At 36.4% G+C, this 20140-nt stretch overlaps 2 protein-coding genes and 1 pseudogene across 2 annotated transcripts; all 3 read left to right on the forward strand.

The window, feature by feature from the left end:
- Nucleotides 1-5176: 5176 nt before the first annotated feature.
- Nucleotides 5177-6424, forward strand: LOC117625242 (annotated as a pseudogene).
- An 863-nt stretch (nt 6425-7287) lies between these two features.
- On the forward strand, nt 7288-10358 carry LOC117625243 (G-type lectin S-receptor-like serine/threonine-protein kinase CES101). Its single transcript, XM_034356846.1, has 8 exons — nt 7288-7525; nt 7616-8509; nt 8656-8748; nt 8852-9039; nt 9121-9331; nt 9448-9685; nt 9809-9956; nt 10047-10358. Exons 1-8 carry the CDS (start codon nt 7288-7290, stop codon nt 10356-10358), a joined length of 2322 nt encoding a protein of 773 aa, XP_034212737.1.
- Nucleotides 10359-12679: 2321 nt separating this feature from the next.
- LOC117625244 (G-type lectin S-receptor-like serine/threonine-protein kinase CES101) lies at nt 12680-19876 on the forward strand. Its single transcript, XM_034356847.1, has 14 exons — nt 12680-13892; nt 14042-14140; nt 14247-14458; nt 14539-14749; nt 14870-15107; nt 15219-15366; nt 15476-15773; nt 16816-18075; nt 18154-18255; nt 18355-18557; nt 18668-18878; nt 19002-19239; nt 19347-19494; nt 19568-19876. Exons 1-14 carry the CDS (start codon nt 12680-12682, stop codon nt 19874-19876), a joined length of 4890 nt encoding a protein of 1629 aa, XP_034212738.1.
- Nucleotides 19877-20140: the final 264 nt, after the last annotated feature.

Below are 20140 nucleotides of genomic sequence, written 5' to 3' on the forward strand. Positions count from 1 at the left end.
ATATAAAATTAGTTTCTTTACTTTTTCTTTTGGCCAACTTCCTTCATTTAATATATGTAATTAAGTAATATCTTATTCTTTTTTATTTACTTTAATTAGTCGTAATATATATATATATATATGTATGTATACGTATATGTATATGTGTGTGTGTGTGCACGTACGTAGTTTCCAATAATACATTCGGTGTTCTATATGCATCTCCTTTTTTTAAAAAGCAATCGTACAATAGTCGTATTGTACATGTTTGTACGTATTTGTAATACTTTTTAAAAAATAAAAAAATTAATTTAATCCTTTTTAATAAACATATAATTACTTTCTTTGCTTTTGTTTTTTGGCCCACTTCTTTAATTCAATACATGTAATGGAGTAACATCTTAACCTTTTTGAATTACTTTAATTAGTAATTATTAATTAGTATTAAAAAAATTATAGAAAAAGTCCACAAAATAATTAAATTCTATTTACATAGTATAGCCGTGCGGCTGTACTATTTTTCTTTTTGAAAAATAGTCGAGCCGGCCGGCTACACCTTTTGGGATTTTGAAAAATAGTACAGCCGCACGGCTATACTTTTTTGGGACACGTGGCGCCTAGTCGCTGGAGGCTCTTTTTTTTAAAACAAATTATGATTGTGGGAAGAGATAAGTATAGCCGCCGGCCCATGGCCTAAGCCCATGTGTCAAAGAGGCCTAATCCCACGTGTCAAGGAGGTAAAGCCATACTATTTTTTAAATGCAAAAAAAGAGTATAGCCGCAAGGCTATACTATTTTTTTAAATTCAAATAAATAGTATAGCCGTGCGGCTATACTATTATATACATAAAAAGGCCGGCCCATGGCTTATGCCCACGTGTCAAAGAGGCCTTAGCCAACGTGTCAAGGAGGTAAAGCCATACTATTTTTTAAATGCAAAAAAGGAGTATAGCCGAACGGCTATACGATTTTTTTAAATTCAAATAAATAGTATAGCTGTGCGGCTATACTATTATATATATATATATATATATATATATATATAAAAGGCCGGCCCATTGCGCTCAGTAGCAGGCAAAGTTGCATCTACTAGATGGTCACTGGAACCATATTCCTTTGAATTCTGCTAACCAAGAGGAGCCTTTGGTTCTGACGAAGACATAAGAGCAACCAATTGCACCACTAAGAGTATATCAAAAAGCAAAAACTTTCACTATCTAGCAGGTACTCAATCATCCATATATACAAGGGGAGAATGGAGATTATGTGGCTCATAGAATCAAAGCATGATAGGTAAAATGGAGGGTTTTGTTAAGCATATATATAGTGTGATCATCATATTTTGCTAGAATTGAAAGCTAAGTTTATAGAACATCTGTTAGACCAGCCATGCTATATGGGACTGAATGCTGGACAGTTAGAAAACAGACATATTCATAGTTCCTGTAGGTACATATTAGCCAAATGTTACAACCAGCACAGTGATATGCACACCTCTATCTCTGTTTCTCTAACGGCATATTAGCCATTATTCGACACAAATTGTTACGAGATCAGATTAAAATATTTGTCACCAAAATTGGAGATGTTTGCTGAATAATCTTTGCTATCCTTCAAAATCGAAGGGTCATTGCCTCAACCTTAAAAGCCAGGTTTTTATAGTGAAAGGGATGTCAATGAACTCGAGGTCAATCCTTCTTCTAAAGCATTTTCAGCTAATGAAGTCACAGTCCTTTTACACTAAGGGAGGCTTGATAAACGATATTTCATGTTGGTATGTTAATCTGGTGCTTTTGAAGTCAGTTTGAAAAGTTAAATATAATGAAGAGATTCCCAACCCATGCGTTAGGAAATGCACCCTCTATTTTTTTTTTTCTTTGGAGTCGAGGTGGAGTTCACACAACAGAAACACAGATGCTGATACAAGAACAAATATAAAAGCTTAAATGAATTTAGATTTTTCACTTGAGGTAGTGTAATATTTCTTTTCTTTTCTTTTTTCTGTCCTTTGGTGCGTTGGGTTTGGGTTCCTATGCAACAGGAGGAGGAGCCAAATCTTTCTTCTTTTTCTTTTTTTTTTCTCAGCAAACAAGAGGGCATGATCAAATGTCAAAATCTATAACAGAAATGCAATATCCAAATAATGAAAAGCAGTCCAACCAAGAAGAAACTAGCAAATATTAGTGAATCAGCAAAACTTATGAATTTAGCAAATAAAGAACTTGAAGCCAGTTTCAAGCAGAAAAAACTTACTTGTGTAATATGAAGAGCCTGCTCAAGGCGCTGAATTTGAATCCATTGTTCTGTAACAATGTCAGCCATCTGAAAGCAAAGAGAAAGAAGCCAATGGCAAAATGAACACCACACTAACAACATCACACACTCATAGCCATAGACCAAAGATGGATTGAGTACATCAGTGCATGACCTTTTGAGCCTGAGAGGCAGCCGTTTCGAGTCTATCCTCCGCATCTTGTGCTGTAGACTCTCAAAAATGGGCCTAGGCGGGCAGCGAGATGGCTAGGCGGGCGCTAGGCGGCTGGGCGGGCCTCCTAGGCGGGTTCGGTCTTTTTTAGTTGCCGAACGCGGAGGACGAAGCAGCCGAAACTAAAGAAAACAAATCGAGGCTCGAGTTGATAGAGAAGCGAAACTTCGACTGCAACCTCCGTCTAGGCGGGCGCTAGGCGGCTAGGCTGGGCGGGCCTCCTAGGCGGGTTGGGTCCTTTTTCGTTGCCGAACCCGGAGGACGAAGCAGCCGAAACCGAAGAAAACAAATCGAAGCTTGAGTTGATAGAGAAGCGAAACTTCGACTGCAACCTCCGTCCTCTGCGAGTGGAAGCTTCGAGAAAAAGAGTATAGCCGTGCGGCTATACTCTTAAAATATTCGAATATATTAACATTTATACTTTTAAAATATTCAAATGTATTTAGAAAGTATAGCTGACTGGCTATACGTTGAAAATTTTCTAATATATTTGGCGAGTATAGCTGCCCATCTATACTCTTGAAATATACGATTTTGTAATATCATTTTAAGGTTTGGGGCTGAAGTACCACTTTAGTCAATTTGACTAAAGCTATTTCTTCAATTATTTTATTTGTACAAGCGATATTGGGGAATGAGAATTTAAATTCTTTCCAATAACTCACATTCTAATGATTTCCAACTATTAGCCCATTGGGCAAGAATAAAAAAAATTGAATTTTATTTATAACAAATAACATGGGTTTAACCCATAAATTCAACAACAAAAAATAGGATGTCAATGAAGGGAGGATCGATAAACGATATTTCATGTTGGTGTGTTAATCTGGTGCTTTTGAAGTCAGTTTGAAAAGTTAAATATAATTAAGAGATTCTCAACCCACGCGTTAGCAAATGCACCCTCTAAAGAAAACCTAGGTTTTATGCCTAACTATTTCCCATGTTTTATATCAACTAGCCTCTCCACAAGCGCTTCTGCGCTTGTGTGAGGCTTTTTTAAAAAAAAATTTAAATTTATTTTAGAATTATAAAAGATAATGGGTAGTTGTGTTCCATAAAAATAGAATCTTTTATCTGATTTTTCTTTTAATTTTTTTTCAATGTGAAAAAGAGTGAATTTACCATATTATCCTGATTTAATTAATAATTTCAATTCTTAATATTTGCATTAACCAAAGGTATTTTATGGTATTTTGAATGTTTTACCATTCTCTACCTTTTGCTTTGTATATATAGATTATGGTACTTTATCATTTATATGTCCTTTTATTTTTGCATTATATATGTATAAATTTATAATTTATAATACAAAATAATTATAAATAAATAAAACGCCTAGTCGATTACTCCTCTAGGTGCTAGGCACGTGCCTGCCGCGCAGCTATTTTTAGAACATTGGTCAATTGACACAATCTTCAATTAGTTGCAACTTACGTCGTTGTCGAGTGTACAGAAACGACATGTCGACGACTTTCGTATGGAATCCAATAGAAATGTATTCTAATAATAAACACGACAAGTAAATTACTTTAAAATTAGCTCTTTTCTCTCCTTTAAGTCATTACCAAACTGAATTGTTTTATTTTATTTTTTTGGTTTGAAAAGATGTTTGAAAGGTTAAGCTCAATTCTTTTTCTTTTACTTATATAATATGTTTGATAAGTTAAATTTCTAATAACACTAGTATTCAAACGTAATAAAAATATAAAGTTAATACCTTGGTCCTTATTTAGAAAACAAAATTAATAAATACATTGCTACGAGATGATTTGAATTTTATGAAATGTTGCCAATAAGAAAAGAAAAAAAAAAGAGTATTTTATTGATTATAAAATCAATAGTCTTTTTTCCCTTGGGTTGAAAGTAAGATCAGTGTTCTTCTAACTGAAAGCATCCCCAAAGCACACGTTACATTCCTTGGCCGTTTATGCAAAACTCAATAAATTGTAAACGTGAAATTTACAGCTTAAAGTCTGGACTTGAGGCGTTAGGTATACAGCCTATAGTTATTACGCTTTGAATTGATATAGAACTATATATGTATAGGGGGTGGATCCATGACACTATATTTTTTACACAAGTCCTAACTCATGTGGATGGGCGACCATGCCCTCTAAGAAACTGAAGACGGAACAAGGGCCACAAGTCAGAGCTGTATTTTTTTTCGCTGCTCTGTTTTGGTTTATGTCTCCTGCTGTTCTGGTTTTGTTTCTTAAAATGAAAGAGGTTTGTTAAAAAAATTGAGCTTTTAGACCACAAGTCCAACTTCATACCACCTCACATATATTAATTTTCCAAAAAGACAATTAATGTTCAAACAAAAAACGAACATTAACAGCAAATTATATTACCCCTATATCTGCATGTCTAATGAAATGAATTTAGGGGGCCTTCTGAAACCAAGGCTCACTCGAAAAGCTCATGCAAGAGGATATTGATTGGCACTACTTTTGCCGGTGCTCTAGTACTAGTAATGGATCTACAACGAAGAAAAAAGTTTGTACTTTCAGCTGTTATATTCTTTAAACTTTATCTGTACATGTTAAACATAATTTTCGCATCTTTAACAATTGTGTCAAATTTAAAATCTTAATTGTCTACACGATGAATCTAAACAGGCGATAGCAGGACAAACAGTCCAAACGAATTGCTCAACTTCATGATATATGTATTGATCATGATTTTGATGGGCTTCAAAATGATCATGGAAACATGGGACGTCATGCTTTAAGCATATTTAGCTTTGCATCTGTCCTGGCTGCCACCTGTAACTTCTCTGAAGATAACAAGCTTGGTGAAGGGGGCTTTGGACCTGATTATAATGTAAGGTTTAAAGTGATTTAAAAAAAAAGTACACCAATAGCAGTGAAATATAATAGTTTTTAGGTTTTTTTGGGGACAATTGAAAAATATTATGAATTGCCGATTCAGGAAAAATTGGCGACAGGAAGAGAAATAGCTGTAAAGAGACTTTCCAAATGCTCAAGACAAGGAACATTGCAGTTTAAAAATGAATTCAGACTTATACATGAACTCCAAACATACAAACCTTGTTCAGCTCTTTGGATTTTGCATCCATGGCAAAGAGAGGATGCTGATATATGAGTACATGCCAAACAAAAGCTTGGACTAGTTTTTATTTGGTTGGGAAATTTGCCTTCGTTAATCTTTGTACTGGATTACATTTGTTCAATTTGTTATATGAATTTTAATAAACTGTCATTTATTGGACAGAATCAACCAGAGGTTTGCTTCTAGTTTGGAAGAAGCGTTTAAGTATAATTGAAGGAATCGCTGAAGGGTTGCTTTACTTGCACAAGTACGTACTCGAGAAGGAAAGTAATTCATATGGATTTAAAAGCTAGCAATATACTACTTGACGAAAATATGAACCCCAAAATTTCAGATTTTGGTATGGCAAGAATTTTCACCCATAATGAATTGGAAGAAAATACTAGTAGGATTGTTAAAACACGGTAATTATTAGTACACATTCTTATTACTACCCACATGTTGCTTTGTCATGCATTTCCATAGATCTGTACAAGAAGCTTTTTCTTTCTCATTTGGTGCAGCGGGTACATGTCTCCAACATCAGGGAGGGAACTTTTTCAATAAAATCAGATGTCTACAGCTTTGGAGTGTTAATGCTTGAAATCACAAGTGGCAGGAAAAACAACAGATTATACAAAGAGGACCGTGTGCTCAATTTAGTAGGATATGTATGTCAAACAAATCTCTGCAGGCATGTTTATACTTTTCTTCTTTTTAAGGTGTGATATTCGTTCTTATTAATCTTGTTTCAGGCATGGGAGTCGTGGAATGAAGGTGGAGGGCTTGAAATAATGCATACTTGTTGCTCTCCTTTGCGTGGAAGAGAATGCAGCGGATAGACCAACTATGTCAGATGTCATATCTATGCTGACAAGTGAAAGCATGGAGTTAGCTATGCCAACATAGCCAGCATTTTACACAGAAAGAAACGTGGCCACTGCTGCTATAGCTAGATAGAAAGGGACCACAAGTTATATTGATAAAATTATTTCTCCAATTCCGATCTGGTGATGAGTTACTTGTGTAGAATTATGAATCTAATATAAGGAAGTTGTTAAAGTAATAGGATGAGGTTTATATTACAGCAACTGTTTGTGATGAGTTCACTAAAACCCATTTCCAGCTAAGAATGATTGGACATTTATCAATATCTTACTGTCTTTTATCAGAAACTTGACTTGGGTTCTTTTTTAATGAGCCTTCTTTTAAGGTTTATCTAGTTTGAAACTTCAGCTGTGACTCATTACCTACCTGTATGAGAAAACGACAGTGCTTTCAAATTCAAATCTCTCCTTCCCCTCTACATTTTCAAACCTTCAGCAAATGGCTTTGCACCTCTTAACCAGAAAATTAATATTATTCATCATGATTAAGTACAAGTGTTCCCTTATATATTTTATTTATTCCTTTTAAATAACCCTCGATGGTACGAGGAATTTGTTTAGTTATTCTTTTTATTACAATTTGGAATTATCGTCTTCCCACAAATACGACTCCAACCAGGAGCCAAGTGCCTTGTGAAGAAAGAAAAGCAAAGAGAAAAGAAAGGAAGATATAACCTTCTCTCCAAGAGCACAGATGGACGATGGATATGGTGTGTCCATAAGTATAAAAAAGAGTGAGTCAAACTATTTCCCTAATTTTAAAATCAAATAAAAGAAAACAAAGTCTTCATGTCGAATTGTAAGTACTTTATTTAATGCCTAAACTATTTCAGTTGTGTGTTAATGATCATCTGGAGAAATTAACTGCCTGACCTGTTGACATCCATGGCTGCCGGTTTGATGATGATCAGCTCAATTATCTTCATCATTTTTGCTTCCTTGTGGACTTGCCATGATGCTGCAAGTGACACACTCAAACCAGGGGACACTCTCAATTCCTCAAGTTCCTTAGTATCTGCATCGGGAAAGTTCAGTTTGTATTTCTATGTATATAATGATGGTTCCAACAACAACAGCTATCTAGCTATCCTGAACAAAGAAGCTCCAAACAATGTATGGATTGGCAACCGAGACACGCCTATTGTATACCCTTCATCCGCAGTTCTGACCTTGGACTGGAATAATACATTGAAACTCACTCACCAAGGTGGAGACCCTATTGTCATTTCCTCTGCTCCACAAACTAGTAATATTAGTACTAGTGTTGTGGCTACCCTTTTGGATTCTGGCAATTTTATACTGCAAGAAGTGAACTCTACGGATGGATCGACAAAGCAGGTTTGGTGGCAAAGTTTTGACTATCCATTTGACACATTTTTACCTGGCATGAAGTTAGGTATTAATCATAAGAGTGGCCATCTTTGGTCGATGTCATCATGGGCTACTTACAACAACCCAATGCCAGGGCCATTCACTCTTGATTGGGATCCCAATGGACACCAATTGCAAATCAGGCGACAGGGGGTGCTTTATTGGACTAGTGGAGTCTTTACAAGCAGTAGTAAAACGTTCGAATTTATTTCGGCTGAGGAGTCCAAGCTGAGGTATAATTTTAGTGTAGTTTCAAATGACAAAGAAGACTACTTCACTTACACTGCTGTAGATCATGATCAAAGTGATCAGGAACCACAATGGGTGCTAACCTTTATGGGAAGATTTCATGACGGATCCTTTAATTTCACACAAGCAGATAACTGTGATGGCTATAACACAGGTGGAGGGTGTGTGAGAAGGGATCGGCCAAGTGATTGCATGGCCAAATTCAATGATGAATTTGAGCTCAAAAATGGTTACTTCAAGATCAACAACTCTAGTAATAGTTCGAGATCCCCATCCTGGTTTGGCACTAGTAGTAGTGATTGTAAGGCTACCTGTTGGCAAAATTGTGATTGCCTTGGATTTGACGTTCCACTTGCTAATGGGACTAGCACCGGGTGCCGATTTTGGAGTGTAGACTGTCAATTCTTTGAAGACCTCACTGCAAGTAACAGTTTTGTCTTGTCAGGACATGCAACACCAGCAAAATCACCATCTGCCAAAAAAAATGGTAAGTCTAGCTGCCAATTTTAATATCCGTGCTTCACAAGAGACAGTTAATGTGCAAATAAGCAACAAACTTTAACTAGAAACAAATGAGCCAAATAAATAATTAATATATGCAGCTAATTAAATATTACTCTGTAAATTATGCAGGACATAAGTGGTTGTGGGTTGGCATTGCTATTGCTGCTGCAGTACTTGTAGTGGTGTTCTGCATCTATCTGCTAAGAAGAAGAATAGTTTCAGGTATAAATAATCTTTAAGCCTCGTGCATTTGTTAGACAGAATTTACGCGTTTGACATTGTTGACCTAAATTCAAATCTTTTCTCCACCAATCTAAAAAAATAGGCAAGAACAGAGCAAATATACAGAACAAAATGCTTAGCTTCATGAAACATTCCAACAGACCTACTGATGAAGAAAATATGGGACAGCATGATTTAAACATATTTACCTACGAATCTGTCTTGGCTGCCACTTGCAACTTCTCTCAAGAAAACAAGCTCGGAGAAGGGGGCTTTGGACCTGTTTATAAGGTAAGGCCTTGCATACTAAACTGTGTAATGATTTCTTTTCTTTTTTGAAACAATTCAGAATATTGTTGAGAATCTATTCAGGGAAAATTAGCAAATGGACGAGAAATAGCCGTGAAGAGGCTTTCAAAATGTTCCGGACAAGGAACGTCAGAGTTTAAGAATGAATTGATACTCATACATGAACTTCAACATAGAAACCTTGTTCAGCTCTTTGGATTTTGCATTCATGAAGAAGAGAGGATGTTGATATATGAGTACATGCCAAACAAAAGCTTGGACTACTTTTTATTTGGTTGGGAATTAAAACCATTTTAATCATAGTGCTTGATTTCATTTGTTATTTGATTTTTAATCAGTCAAAATATGTAGATTACAAATAGTATTCTTCCTTAACTCTATATGTGACAGATTCAATCAGAGGTGTGCTACTAGATTGGAAGAAGCGTTTCAATATAATTGAAGGAATCACTCAGGGATTGCTTTACTTGCACAAGTACTCGAGAACGCGAGTAATTCATAGAGATTTAAAAGCTAGTAACATACTACTTGATGAAAATATGAACCCTAAAATTTCCGATTTCGGTATGGCAAGAATTTTCTCCCACGATGAATTGGAAGAAAACACCAGCAGGATTGTCGGGACACGGTTAGTAAAATGTCTGTGTGTTCACATTATTATCATATGTTCTACTTTTGGTTGCTAAACATGCATGTTTGAAATATATGTATTATGTACTAATTAAAGCCTTTTCCTTTTCACTTGGTGCAGTGGTTACATGCCACCTGAGTCCGTGGAGGGAATTGTTTCTGTAAAATTTGATGTCTACAGCTTTGGGGTGTTGATGCTTGAAATCATAAGTGGGAGGAAAAACAACAGCTTCTACAATGATGACCGCGCACTCAATTTAGTAGGATATGTATGTCAAACAAATCTTTGCATTTATAATTTCCTCTTCTCAAGGTGTGAATTCAACCATTCTGATATCCCAAATGCTTATATATTTCAGGCATGGGAGTTATGGAAACAAGGTTCAGGGCTAGAATTAATGGATCAAATGGTAGGTGATTCATCATGCATTGAAGATCAATTGTTAAGATGCATCCATGTTGGTCTGTTATGTGTAGAGGAAGATGCAGCCGATAGGCCTACCATGTCAGATGTGATTTCTATGTTGACAAATGAAAACCCACCATTAGCCTTACCTACAAAGCCAGCATTTTTTGTTGGGAGGAAATTGGTGGAAGCTGGTATAGGTGAAAAGCAACATGAAATTACATCAGTGAATGACTTGTCCATTTCCAATTTTGATGCACGTTAAGTTTGATCTTCAGAGGGTGCTAGCTTGTGTGTTCCTGTATTAAAAAGATTATTATCCTCTTTACACATATTTCCTGCGTATTAAGTTTTTGTAATTTATTAAATTGGCATTATATAACAACTTCACTAGTTATTCATGTGTGCATTACTATGTGTAAATCTTTATATCGGTTGCCCATTGAGAATATATGCATTGATCATGATGTTGACAGATGAAGTGCTATAATAGAATTGGAGAGTGACTTTCTTTCAATTAAAATTTCCATTTTATGTTTTGTTAGATAGAGAACGACTGAACGACACTATGTTTATGGAGAGCAATTTGTCTCATATGTTGAGGCCTCGTTTGGTGGCTCAGCTTGGACTGCCTTGCACTGGAATAATAATATTGCTCACATTGGGCAGGCCTTGCATCTAGAGGAAGGTTTTGATTAACAAGTGGATGTGTTCCTCCATAGCCAATTAAGTACAATCATTCATTAATTTATCACTCTTTATTTATTAGCATTGCAAATTATTGTTTTTTTCCCACAAACACCTCCATCTCTTTCCAAGTCTTCCATCCGGATAATAGGATAATAACATATAAACATCTCTTCCATGCCATGGATGGATGGTGTGCAGTAGCCTAGTATGAGTATGAGGGAGTCAAAATCAGCTTCCTGTAAACATGTTAGAAACTTGATTTTAAAATATTCTCTAGTATTGTCAGCCACTTGACCTTAAAGAGATGGATTGTTGTGATTGCTTCCATGTTTCTCAGCTAAGCTTTCATTCATGGCTATCATGATCAACTTAATTTTCTTGATCACTATTGGAAGCTTGTGGACCTGTCATGATGCTGCAGCAAGCAAAATTAGGGACACACTCAAACCAGGAGAGACACTCTCAATTCCTTAAGTTCTTTAGTTTCTTCATCTGGGAAGTTCAGTTTGGGTTTCTATGTATATAAAGTCGACGGTTCCAACGAAACCAGCTTTCTAGCTATCCTGAACAGAAAAGTTTCAAACAGCATATGGATTGGTAACCGAGACACACCAATTCTGCACCCTTCACTCGCAGTTCTTACGTTGGACAGGAATAATACATTGAAAATTATAAACCAAGGTGGAGATCCTATTGTCATTTGCTCTGCTCCACAAACTACTAGTAATACTAGTACTAGAAGTGTTGTTGTGGCCACCATTTTGAACAAGTTGTGTAAATTAACCACTAACCCCTTGTATTAAGATTGCATGGAAAGGAACTTCACTTGCAGACCAGTGATCTCATATTCGAATCTCCGTGACACTTTGATAGTGTGTGGGGGAAAAGCTTCCTTCCCCGTTATCGCTTGTATAAAAAATAAAAAATAAAAAATACATCAACTACACAGTTGGCTGATGGGGCTTTGGGCCTTGTGACACGTTGCCCCCTCAAGAATATAAAGATTGATATCAACTTTCAAAGTTTGATCAATCAAAATGCATCATATACTTTCATATGATATTTCACATTGCGTTAACTTAGGATATTAGGTCGTTTTTTTAAGTTTAAAAAGGTGAGGGGTTGACTAAAATCCATTTCCAACTAAGAATGATCGGATGTTTATCAATATCAATTTAAAATGATTGTAATACTTAACCTGAATTTAAAATATAAGATGCACACGTAGTGCTATTATATATAAAATTAATTAAGAATTACTTTCTTTTTTTATCATAAATTTGACTTGGTTTTTCACCTTCTTTTTTTTTTTCTTTTTTTTTTATCAGCCTGGTTCAGGTAGTTTCTGCGATTCATACCTACTTTTTTTATTAATTGGTCATTAATAAAATAAATTGATAAATAAACAATCAGAATATATGAAAGTGCTTGCACTTTCATTTTAGTGGAAAACACATTTTGAATCCTCTCCTCCTAACCAGAAAATTATTATTCTTCATCATGATTGAGCACAGATATGGTACGATGAATTTGTTTATTTATTCATTTTATTAGCATTTGAAATTATTATTTTCCCATAAATACGCCTCCAATCAGGAGCCAAGTGCCTTGTGAAGGAAGAAAAGCAAAGAGTGAATGAAAGAGACTGAGTCTTCCAAGTGCAGACATTAAAAAAAATAGAGTCAAAATTCTCTCTAATTTTTAAATCCAACAAAAGGAGAAAAGTCTTCATGTCTACTTGTAAGAACTTTATTTTATGTCTAAATGATTGCCGACCGACCGTTGACCTTAGGGATTGTGATCATATTCATGTGTAAATTCTAAGCTATTTCAGCTAAGTTTTCATGATCATCTGTAGAAATTAAAGTGAAAGTAGGGCCTGACTTGTCGACATCCATGGCTACTGGTTTGATGATGATGAGCTCAATTTTCTTCATCATTTTTGCTTCCTTGTGGACTTGTCATGATGCTGCAAATGACACACTCAAGCCAGGGGACACTCTCAATTCCTCAAGCTCCTTAGTCTCTGCATCAGGCAAGTTCATCCTGCGTTTCGTTGTACAAACTAGTTTGAACACCAGCTATCTAGCTATCCTGCGCAATAAACCAAAAGCAAACAAAGCATGGATTGGCAACAGAAACACACCTATTCCATACCCTTCCTCCCCACTTCTCACCTTGGACTTGAACAACACATTGAAAATTACATACCCAGGTGGAGACCCTATTGTCATTTCCTCTGCTCCACAAACTAGTGTTGTTGAGGCTACCCTTTTGGATTCTGGCAACTTTGTACTACAAGAAGTGAACTCTGTCAACGAATCAACCAGCGGGGTTTTGTGGCAGAGTTTTGATTATCCAGCAGACACATTTTTACCAGGCATGAAATTGGGGGTTGACCACAGAAACGGGCACAATTGGTCACTGTTGTCTTGGGCAACAAGCTACAACCCAGCGCCGGGGACTTTTAGCCTTGATTGGGACCCCAGTGGACACCAATTGAGAATCAAGCAAGCTGGGGTGGTTTATTGGACCAGCGGCATCTTCGGAGATGGAAGATTTGAATTTATTTTTCCTGATGTGTCAAAGCAGAGGTACAATTTTAGCATTGTTTCAAATGAAAATGAAGACTACCTCACCTACACTGCTGTAGGTGATCCAAGTGATCCTGAGCCAGAATGGGTGCTATACAGCAGTGGGAAACTTTTTGAGTATGGAACACAAGTTGATATTACAAAAGCACAGAACTGTGATGGCTACAACACAGGTGGAGGGTGCGTGAGAAGGGACCGGCCAAGCGGTTGTACAGCGAAATTCGGTGATGAATTTGAGGAAAAAAATGGTTACTTCAAGATCAACAACTCTAGTAATACTTCAAGATCCCCCAACTGGTTTAATGCTAGTAGTAGTGACTGTAAGGTTACTTGTTGGCAAAATTGTGACTGTCTTGGATTTGACCTTCCACTTGCTAATCAGAGTCAGACTAGTACCGGGTGCCAATTTTGGAGTGTAGACTATCAGTTCTTTGAAGACCTCAATTCAAGTAGCAGCTTTGTTTTGTCAGGACTAGCAACACCAGCGAAACCACCACCGCCTGCCCAACAAAATGGTAAGTCTAGCTGCCAAAATTTGATACCTGTACTTCACAAGAGACAATCAATGTGCAATAATGAGCAACAAACATTAACTAGAATCTAAGAGAACCTAATATATGACTAAATATGTAGCTAATTAATTGTCACTCTGTAGATGATGCAGGACATAAATGGCTGTGGATTGGCATTGCTATTGCGGCTGCTGTCCTTGTAATGGTGTTCTGCATCTTGGGTTACCTGCTAAGAAGAAGAATATGCTCAGGTACATATAAGCCTCATGTGAACTTGTTAGAAAGAAAAGAATTCACATTTCATAATTGTTGTCCCAAATTGAAATTTTAACTTTCTGCACTAATCTAAATAAATAGGCAAGAACAGAGCAATGATACAGAACAAATTGCCTAGCTTCATGAAATCCAATAGATCTGCTTATGATCCTGTTAATGAGCTTCAAAACGATCATGGAAACATGGGAAAACATGATTTAAGCGTGTTTACCTATGAATCTGTTTTGGCTGCCACTTCCAACTTCTCTCAAGAAAACAAGCTCGGAGAAGGCGGATTTGGCCCTGTTTATAAGGTAAGGCCTTGCATAATAAAATGTGCCGTGATTTCTTTTCTTTTCTAAACAATTATGAATATTGTTGAGAATCTGTCCAGGGAAAATTGGTGAAGGGGCAAGAAATAGCGGTGAAGAGACTTTCAAAATGTTCCGGACAAGGAACGTCAGAGTTTAAGAACGAATTGATACTCATACATGAACTTCAACATACAAACCTTGTTCAGCTCTTTGGATTTTGCATTCATGAAGAAGAGAGGATGTTGATATATGAGTACTTGCCAAACAAAAGCTTGGACTACTTTTTATATGGTTGGGAATTAAGAACACTTTAATCATAGTGCTTGATTTGCTCTGTTATCTGATTTAAATTCACTGTCAAAATATGTAGATTACAAATAGTGTTCTTCGTTAACTCTCTATGTGTGACAGATTCAATCAGAGGTGTGCTACTAGATTGGAAGAAGCGTTTCAATATAATTGAAGGAATCACTCAGGGATTGCTTTACTTGCACAAATACTCAAGAACTCGAGTAATTCATAGAGATTTAAAAGCTAGTAACATACTACTTGACGAAAATATGAACCCAAAGATTTCCGATTTCGGTATGGCAAGGATTTTCACCCACAATGCATTGGAAGAAAATACCAGTAGGATTGTCGGGACACGGTAAGTAAATATTGTGATACATTCTTATCATGTCTTCTGCTTTCAGTTGCTAAGCATGCATGTTTGCAGATTGTACTAATTAAAGGATTTTTTCTTGTCCATTTAATCCAGGGGTTACATGGCTCCTGAGACCATTGAAGGCATTGTTTCTGTAAAATCGGATGTATACAGCTTTGGGGTGTTAGTGCTTGAAATCATAAGTGGCAGGAAAAACAATAGCTTTTACAATGATGATCGTGTACTCAATTTAGTAGGATATGTATGTCAAACAAATATCTAACTGAAGTTGTTATTATGTTTTTCTTCCTTTTAAGGTGTGAGATATTCCAATTATCCTAAATGATGATATTTATCAACTTGGTTTTCAGGCATGGGAGTTATGGAAAGACAATGCAGGGTTAGAACTAATGGATCCCACTCTAAGCGATTCATGTATCGGGAATCAATTGCTAAGATGCATCCACGTTGGTCTACTATGCGTGGAGGAAAATGCAGCTGACCGACCTACCATGTCCGATGTCATATCTATGTTGACAAATGAAAGCATGCAGTTGCCTAAACCAACAAAACCAGCATATTACACAGAAGGAAATACAGACACTGCTGGTATAGGTAGAAAGGGACTGCAAAATGGATCAATAAATGGTTTATCCAATTCAGATTTTGGTGCACGATGAAGGAATCAATCATGTTTTCGTGGCTGTAAAAGTGTGATGGTACTTTATGTGGAACTGTTATTTTTGTGAAACCCAGTCAATCTGCTATATATATTGAAATGAACCAATCTTTGTCAATTTGAAAAACTCTTCGGAAAGATGAAGTTAAGAAGCAATTTTTCAGTCACATGTGATCATATCCATGATTTAGACACAATTTGCAACCAAGAAAGTAGAAACTGATATATGCATACATGTTCATAACCAATCATCTAAATCTAAACGCCCACAACATCAGTTATAATGGCTTGTCCATTTCCGATTTTGATGTTGTACTGATCATGCGTTGTGTGCCTCAACTACATATACTTCAATAAGATTTTTTTTTTTTTGAAGGAAAGGAAAAACAGAAGTTGTACTTTGAGTCTTAGACCTGTTATAGTTTCAAGTTTAGCAAGTAAATTATCATTGTTAAGTACAGCTTTTCTTTTGTTTATTTCTTATCATTTGAAACCATTGTTTTCTTTTTCCACAAATTAATGCATTCCATCTCTTTCGAAGAAGAGGTGCCGACTATATGACTTGATCAGAAAGTAAAGACAAAGTCATTGTTGTAAATGCAGGTCATTCTAACCAAAACCAAATAGAAAAATCATTGTCAAAACATAAACATGTGAGTCAAAAGTCTTCCTGTAATTTCCAAATTTTAAAATTTAAAAAAAAAAACCATTGTTTTCTTTTTCCCCAAATTAATGCATTCCATCTCTTTCGAAGAAGAGGAGCCGACTACGTGACTTGATCAGAAAGAAAAGACAAAGTCATTGTTGTAAATGCAGGTCCTTCTAACCAAAACCAAATAGAAAAATCATTGTCAAAACATAAACATGTGAATCAAAAGTTTTCCTGTAATTTCCAAATTTTTAAATTTAAAACAAAACAAATGTCTTCCGGAAATTGTAAAAAAAAAAATTATTAATTTCTAAAGAATTTCCTACCCTTGACCACTGTGATACTGGTTTTAACTCCCACACCTCTTGATCATGTTTTTTCAGCCAAGTTTTTCATGATCTTGTGGTCATCCATGGCTACAGATTTGATGATGAACTCATTTATCTTCCTCATTTTTGCATGCTTGTGGACTTGTCAGCATGCTGCAAGTGACACACTCAAGCCAGGGGACACTCTCAATTCCTCAAGCTCCTTAGTCTCTGCATCAGGCAAGTTCATCCTGCGTTTCGTTGTACAACCTAGTTCGAACACCAGCTATCTAGCGATCCTGCGCAATAAACCAGGAGCAAACAAAGCATGGATTGGCAACAGAAACACACCTATTCCATACCCTTCCTCCCCACTTCTCACCTTGGACTTGAACAACACATTGAAAATTACTCAAACAGGTCAAGATTCTATTCCAATTTTCTCTGCTCCACAAACTAGTGGTCCTGTTGTGGCTACCCTTTTGGATTCTGGCAATCTTATAGTACAAGAACTGAACTCTGTGGATGGGTCGACGAAACGGGTTTTGTGGCAAAGTTTTGATTATCCAGTAGACACATTTTTACCCAGTATGAAATTAGGTGTTAACCGTAGTAATGGCCACATATGGTCACTTTTAGCGTGGGCAGATACCTACAACCCAGCTCCAGGAACTTTCACTCTTGATTGGGACCCCAATGAGCGCCAGTTGAAAATCAGGAAAAGTGGGGTGGTTTATTGGACAAGTGGAGTCTTAAGATCAGATGGGAGATTTGAATTTATTTTGCCAAATGAGTCCAAGCAGAGGTACAATTTTAGCATTGTTTCAAATGAGAGCGAAGAGTGCCTCAAATACAGTGGTGTAGATGATCAAAGTGAACCTGAACCAGAATTGGTGCTATACAGCCAGGGGAAATTTCTTGACTATGAGGGACGAGTTGATATTGTACTAGCACTTAACTGTGATGGCTATAACACCGATGGAGGGTGCGTGAAAAGGGGCGATTGTGTGGCCAGAGTTGGTGATGACTTTGAGCTCAAAAATGGTGTCTTTAAACCCACGAATTTGAGCTCAAGATCCCCCTACTGGTTTGATTCAAATATAAGCCCCAGTGGTACTATAAACGCCTGCAAGGCTACTTGTTGGAACAATTGTACCTGCCTTGGATTCAACTTTCCAATATCAGATAATCGGACTACTGCTAGTACAGGATGTCAATTTTGGAGTGTAGACAGTGAGTTTGTCGAAGAAAACACAGGATCGAGTACTGCAACTAGTAGCTTTGTTTTGTCAAGTTTAACATCGCCACCAAAATCACCACCTCACAAAAATACTGGTAATTCTTGCTATGTATCTTTTAATACATTGAACTTATAGCACAAGTCCAATTTCAACTGGTATATTTTTTATGCAGGACAAAAGTGGATATGGATTGGCACATCTTCTACTGGTGCTGCTCTAATGCTTTTAGTCTTGTGCCATCTACTACGAAGAAGAAGATTGGCACTTTCAACTGGTATATTTCTGTATAAGCTTATGTCCTCTAGTTTTACATCATTGACTTTTGTTGTCCACAAATTGAAATCATAACTTTCTACACTATCAATCTAAATAGGCGAAAACAGGACAAACATTGAGAACGAAATGCTTAACTTCATGAAATCTAATAGACCTACTGATCATGTTGGACTTCAAAATGATGGAAAGATGGGACATCAGGACCTAAGTGTATTTAGCCATGCATCTGTCTTGGCTGCCACTTCCAATTTCTCAGATGAAAACAAGCTTGGAGAAGGGGGCTTTGGACCTGTTTATAAGGTAAAATTTTAAATTACAAAAGTATTTTCTATTTGTAATTCAAAAGCTGATGAACATGTAGGTTTTTCCTTTTTGAAATGGCTGGGAAATATTATGGATTATTTATTCAGGGAAAATTGGCGACGGGACAAGAAATCGCTGTGAAGAGGCTTTCGAAATGTTCAGGGCAAGGAACCGCAGAGTTCAAGAATGAGTTGATACTCATATATGAACTCCAACATACAAACCTTGTTCAGCTTTTTGGGTTTTGCATTCATGAAGAAGATAGGATGTTGATATATGAGTACCTGCCAAACAAAAGTTTGGACCACTTTTTATTTGGTAAGGAATTAAAGATACTTGATTTTGATTTGTTATATTTGTTATCTTATTTTTATTCTACTGTCAAAATTCAAAGATTACTACTATTAATTTTAATCTTACTTAACTCTACATATTGGACAGATCCAAACAGACGTCTACTTCTAGATTGGAAGAAGCGTTTTGGTATACTTGAAGGAATCGCTCAAGGGTTGCTGTACCTGCACAAATATTCAAGAAAGAAAGTAATTCACAGAGATTTAAAAGCAAGTAACATACTACTTGATGAAAATTTGAACCCCAAAATCTCCGATTTCGGTATGGCAAGGATTTTCACCAATAATGAATTGGAAGCAAACACTAGTAAAATTGTCGGAACACGGTATGTAAACAAATTTCTGCATACACACTCTTATTCTGCTGTTGGTTAAACATGCATTTTTGAAGATATGTGCTAATCAAAGCCTTTTTCATTTTCATTTGGTGAAGTGGTTACATGCCTCCTGAGTCCATGGAAGGAATTGTTTCCGTAAAATCTGATGTCTACAGTTTCGGGGTGTTGATGCTTGAAATCATAAGTGGGAGGAGAAACAACAGCTTCTACAATGATGATCGCGCGCTCAGTTTAGTAGGATACGTATGTCAAACAACTCTCTGCATTTATAATACTCTACATTTTCTTTTTCTTAATCCGAAAAATGTTATTTCAGGCATGGGAGTTATGGAAAGAAGGTGCCGGACTAGAATTAATGGATCCAACGGTAGGTGATTCATGTATTAACGATCAAGTGTTAAGATGCATCCATGTTGGTCTGTTATGCGTAGAGGAAGATGCAGCAGATCGCCCCACCATGTCAGCTGCAGTATCTATGTTGATAAATGAAAGCACACCATTAGCCTTACCTACAAAGCCAGCATTTTTTGTTGGAAGGAAATTGGTGGAGGCTGGTGTAGGTAGAAAGCAACTTGAAATTGCATCAGTTAATGACTTGTCGAATTCCGATTTTGATGCACGTTGAAAAAAGTTTGATCTTCATATGGTGCTCGCTTGAGTTCCCTATATTAAAAAGATTATTATGTTATTTACACATATTTCTTGTGGATTAAGTTATTGTAATTTATACAATTGGCATTATGTATAACAACTAGTTATTGATGTATGGACTATGTATAAACTTCAAGGATGTATTACGGTCAATTATAATGAAATAGAGTCGTATGCAATACATGTTGTTTTAACTCATTTCATTCTAACTCAAGTAGTTAAAAATCTTCTATTCTAG

This window comes from Prunus dulcis, chromosome 4 (assembly GCF_902201215.1).
Source record: "Prunus dulcis chromosome 4, ALMONDv2, whole genome shotgun sequence".
NCBI lineage: Eukaryota > Viridiplantae > Streptophyta > Magnoliopsida > Rosales > Rosaceae > Prunus > Prunus dulcis.

Coding starts and splice junctions, on each gene's coding strand:
- LOC117625243 (XM_034356846.1), top strand. CDS start 7,288: ATGGCTGCCGGTTTGATGATGATCAGCTCAATTATCTTCATCATTTTT. Junction 9,332..9,447: donor CTTGGACTACTTTTTATTTG/GTTGGGAATTAA, acceptor TATATGTGACAG/ATTCAATCAGAGGTGTGCTA. Junction 9,957..10,046: donor CACTCAATTTAGTAGGATAT/GTATGTCAAACA, acceptor TATATATTTCAG/GCATGGGAGTTATGGAAACA.
- LOC117625244 (XM_034356847.1), top strand. CDS start 12,680: ATGGCTACTGGTTTGATGATGATGAGCTCAATTTTCTTCATCATTTTT. Junction 14,141..14,246: donor AAGAAGAAGAATATGCTCAG/GTACATATAAGC, acceptor CTAAATAAATAG/GCAAGAACAGAGCAATGATA. Junction 15,774..16,815: donor TTTATCCAATTCAGATTTTG/GTGCACGATGAA, acceptor ATGTTTTTTCAG/CCAAGTTTTTCATGATCTTG.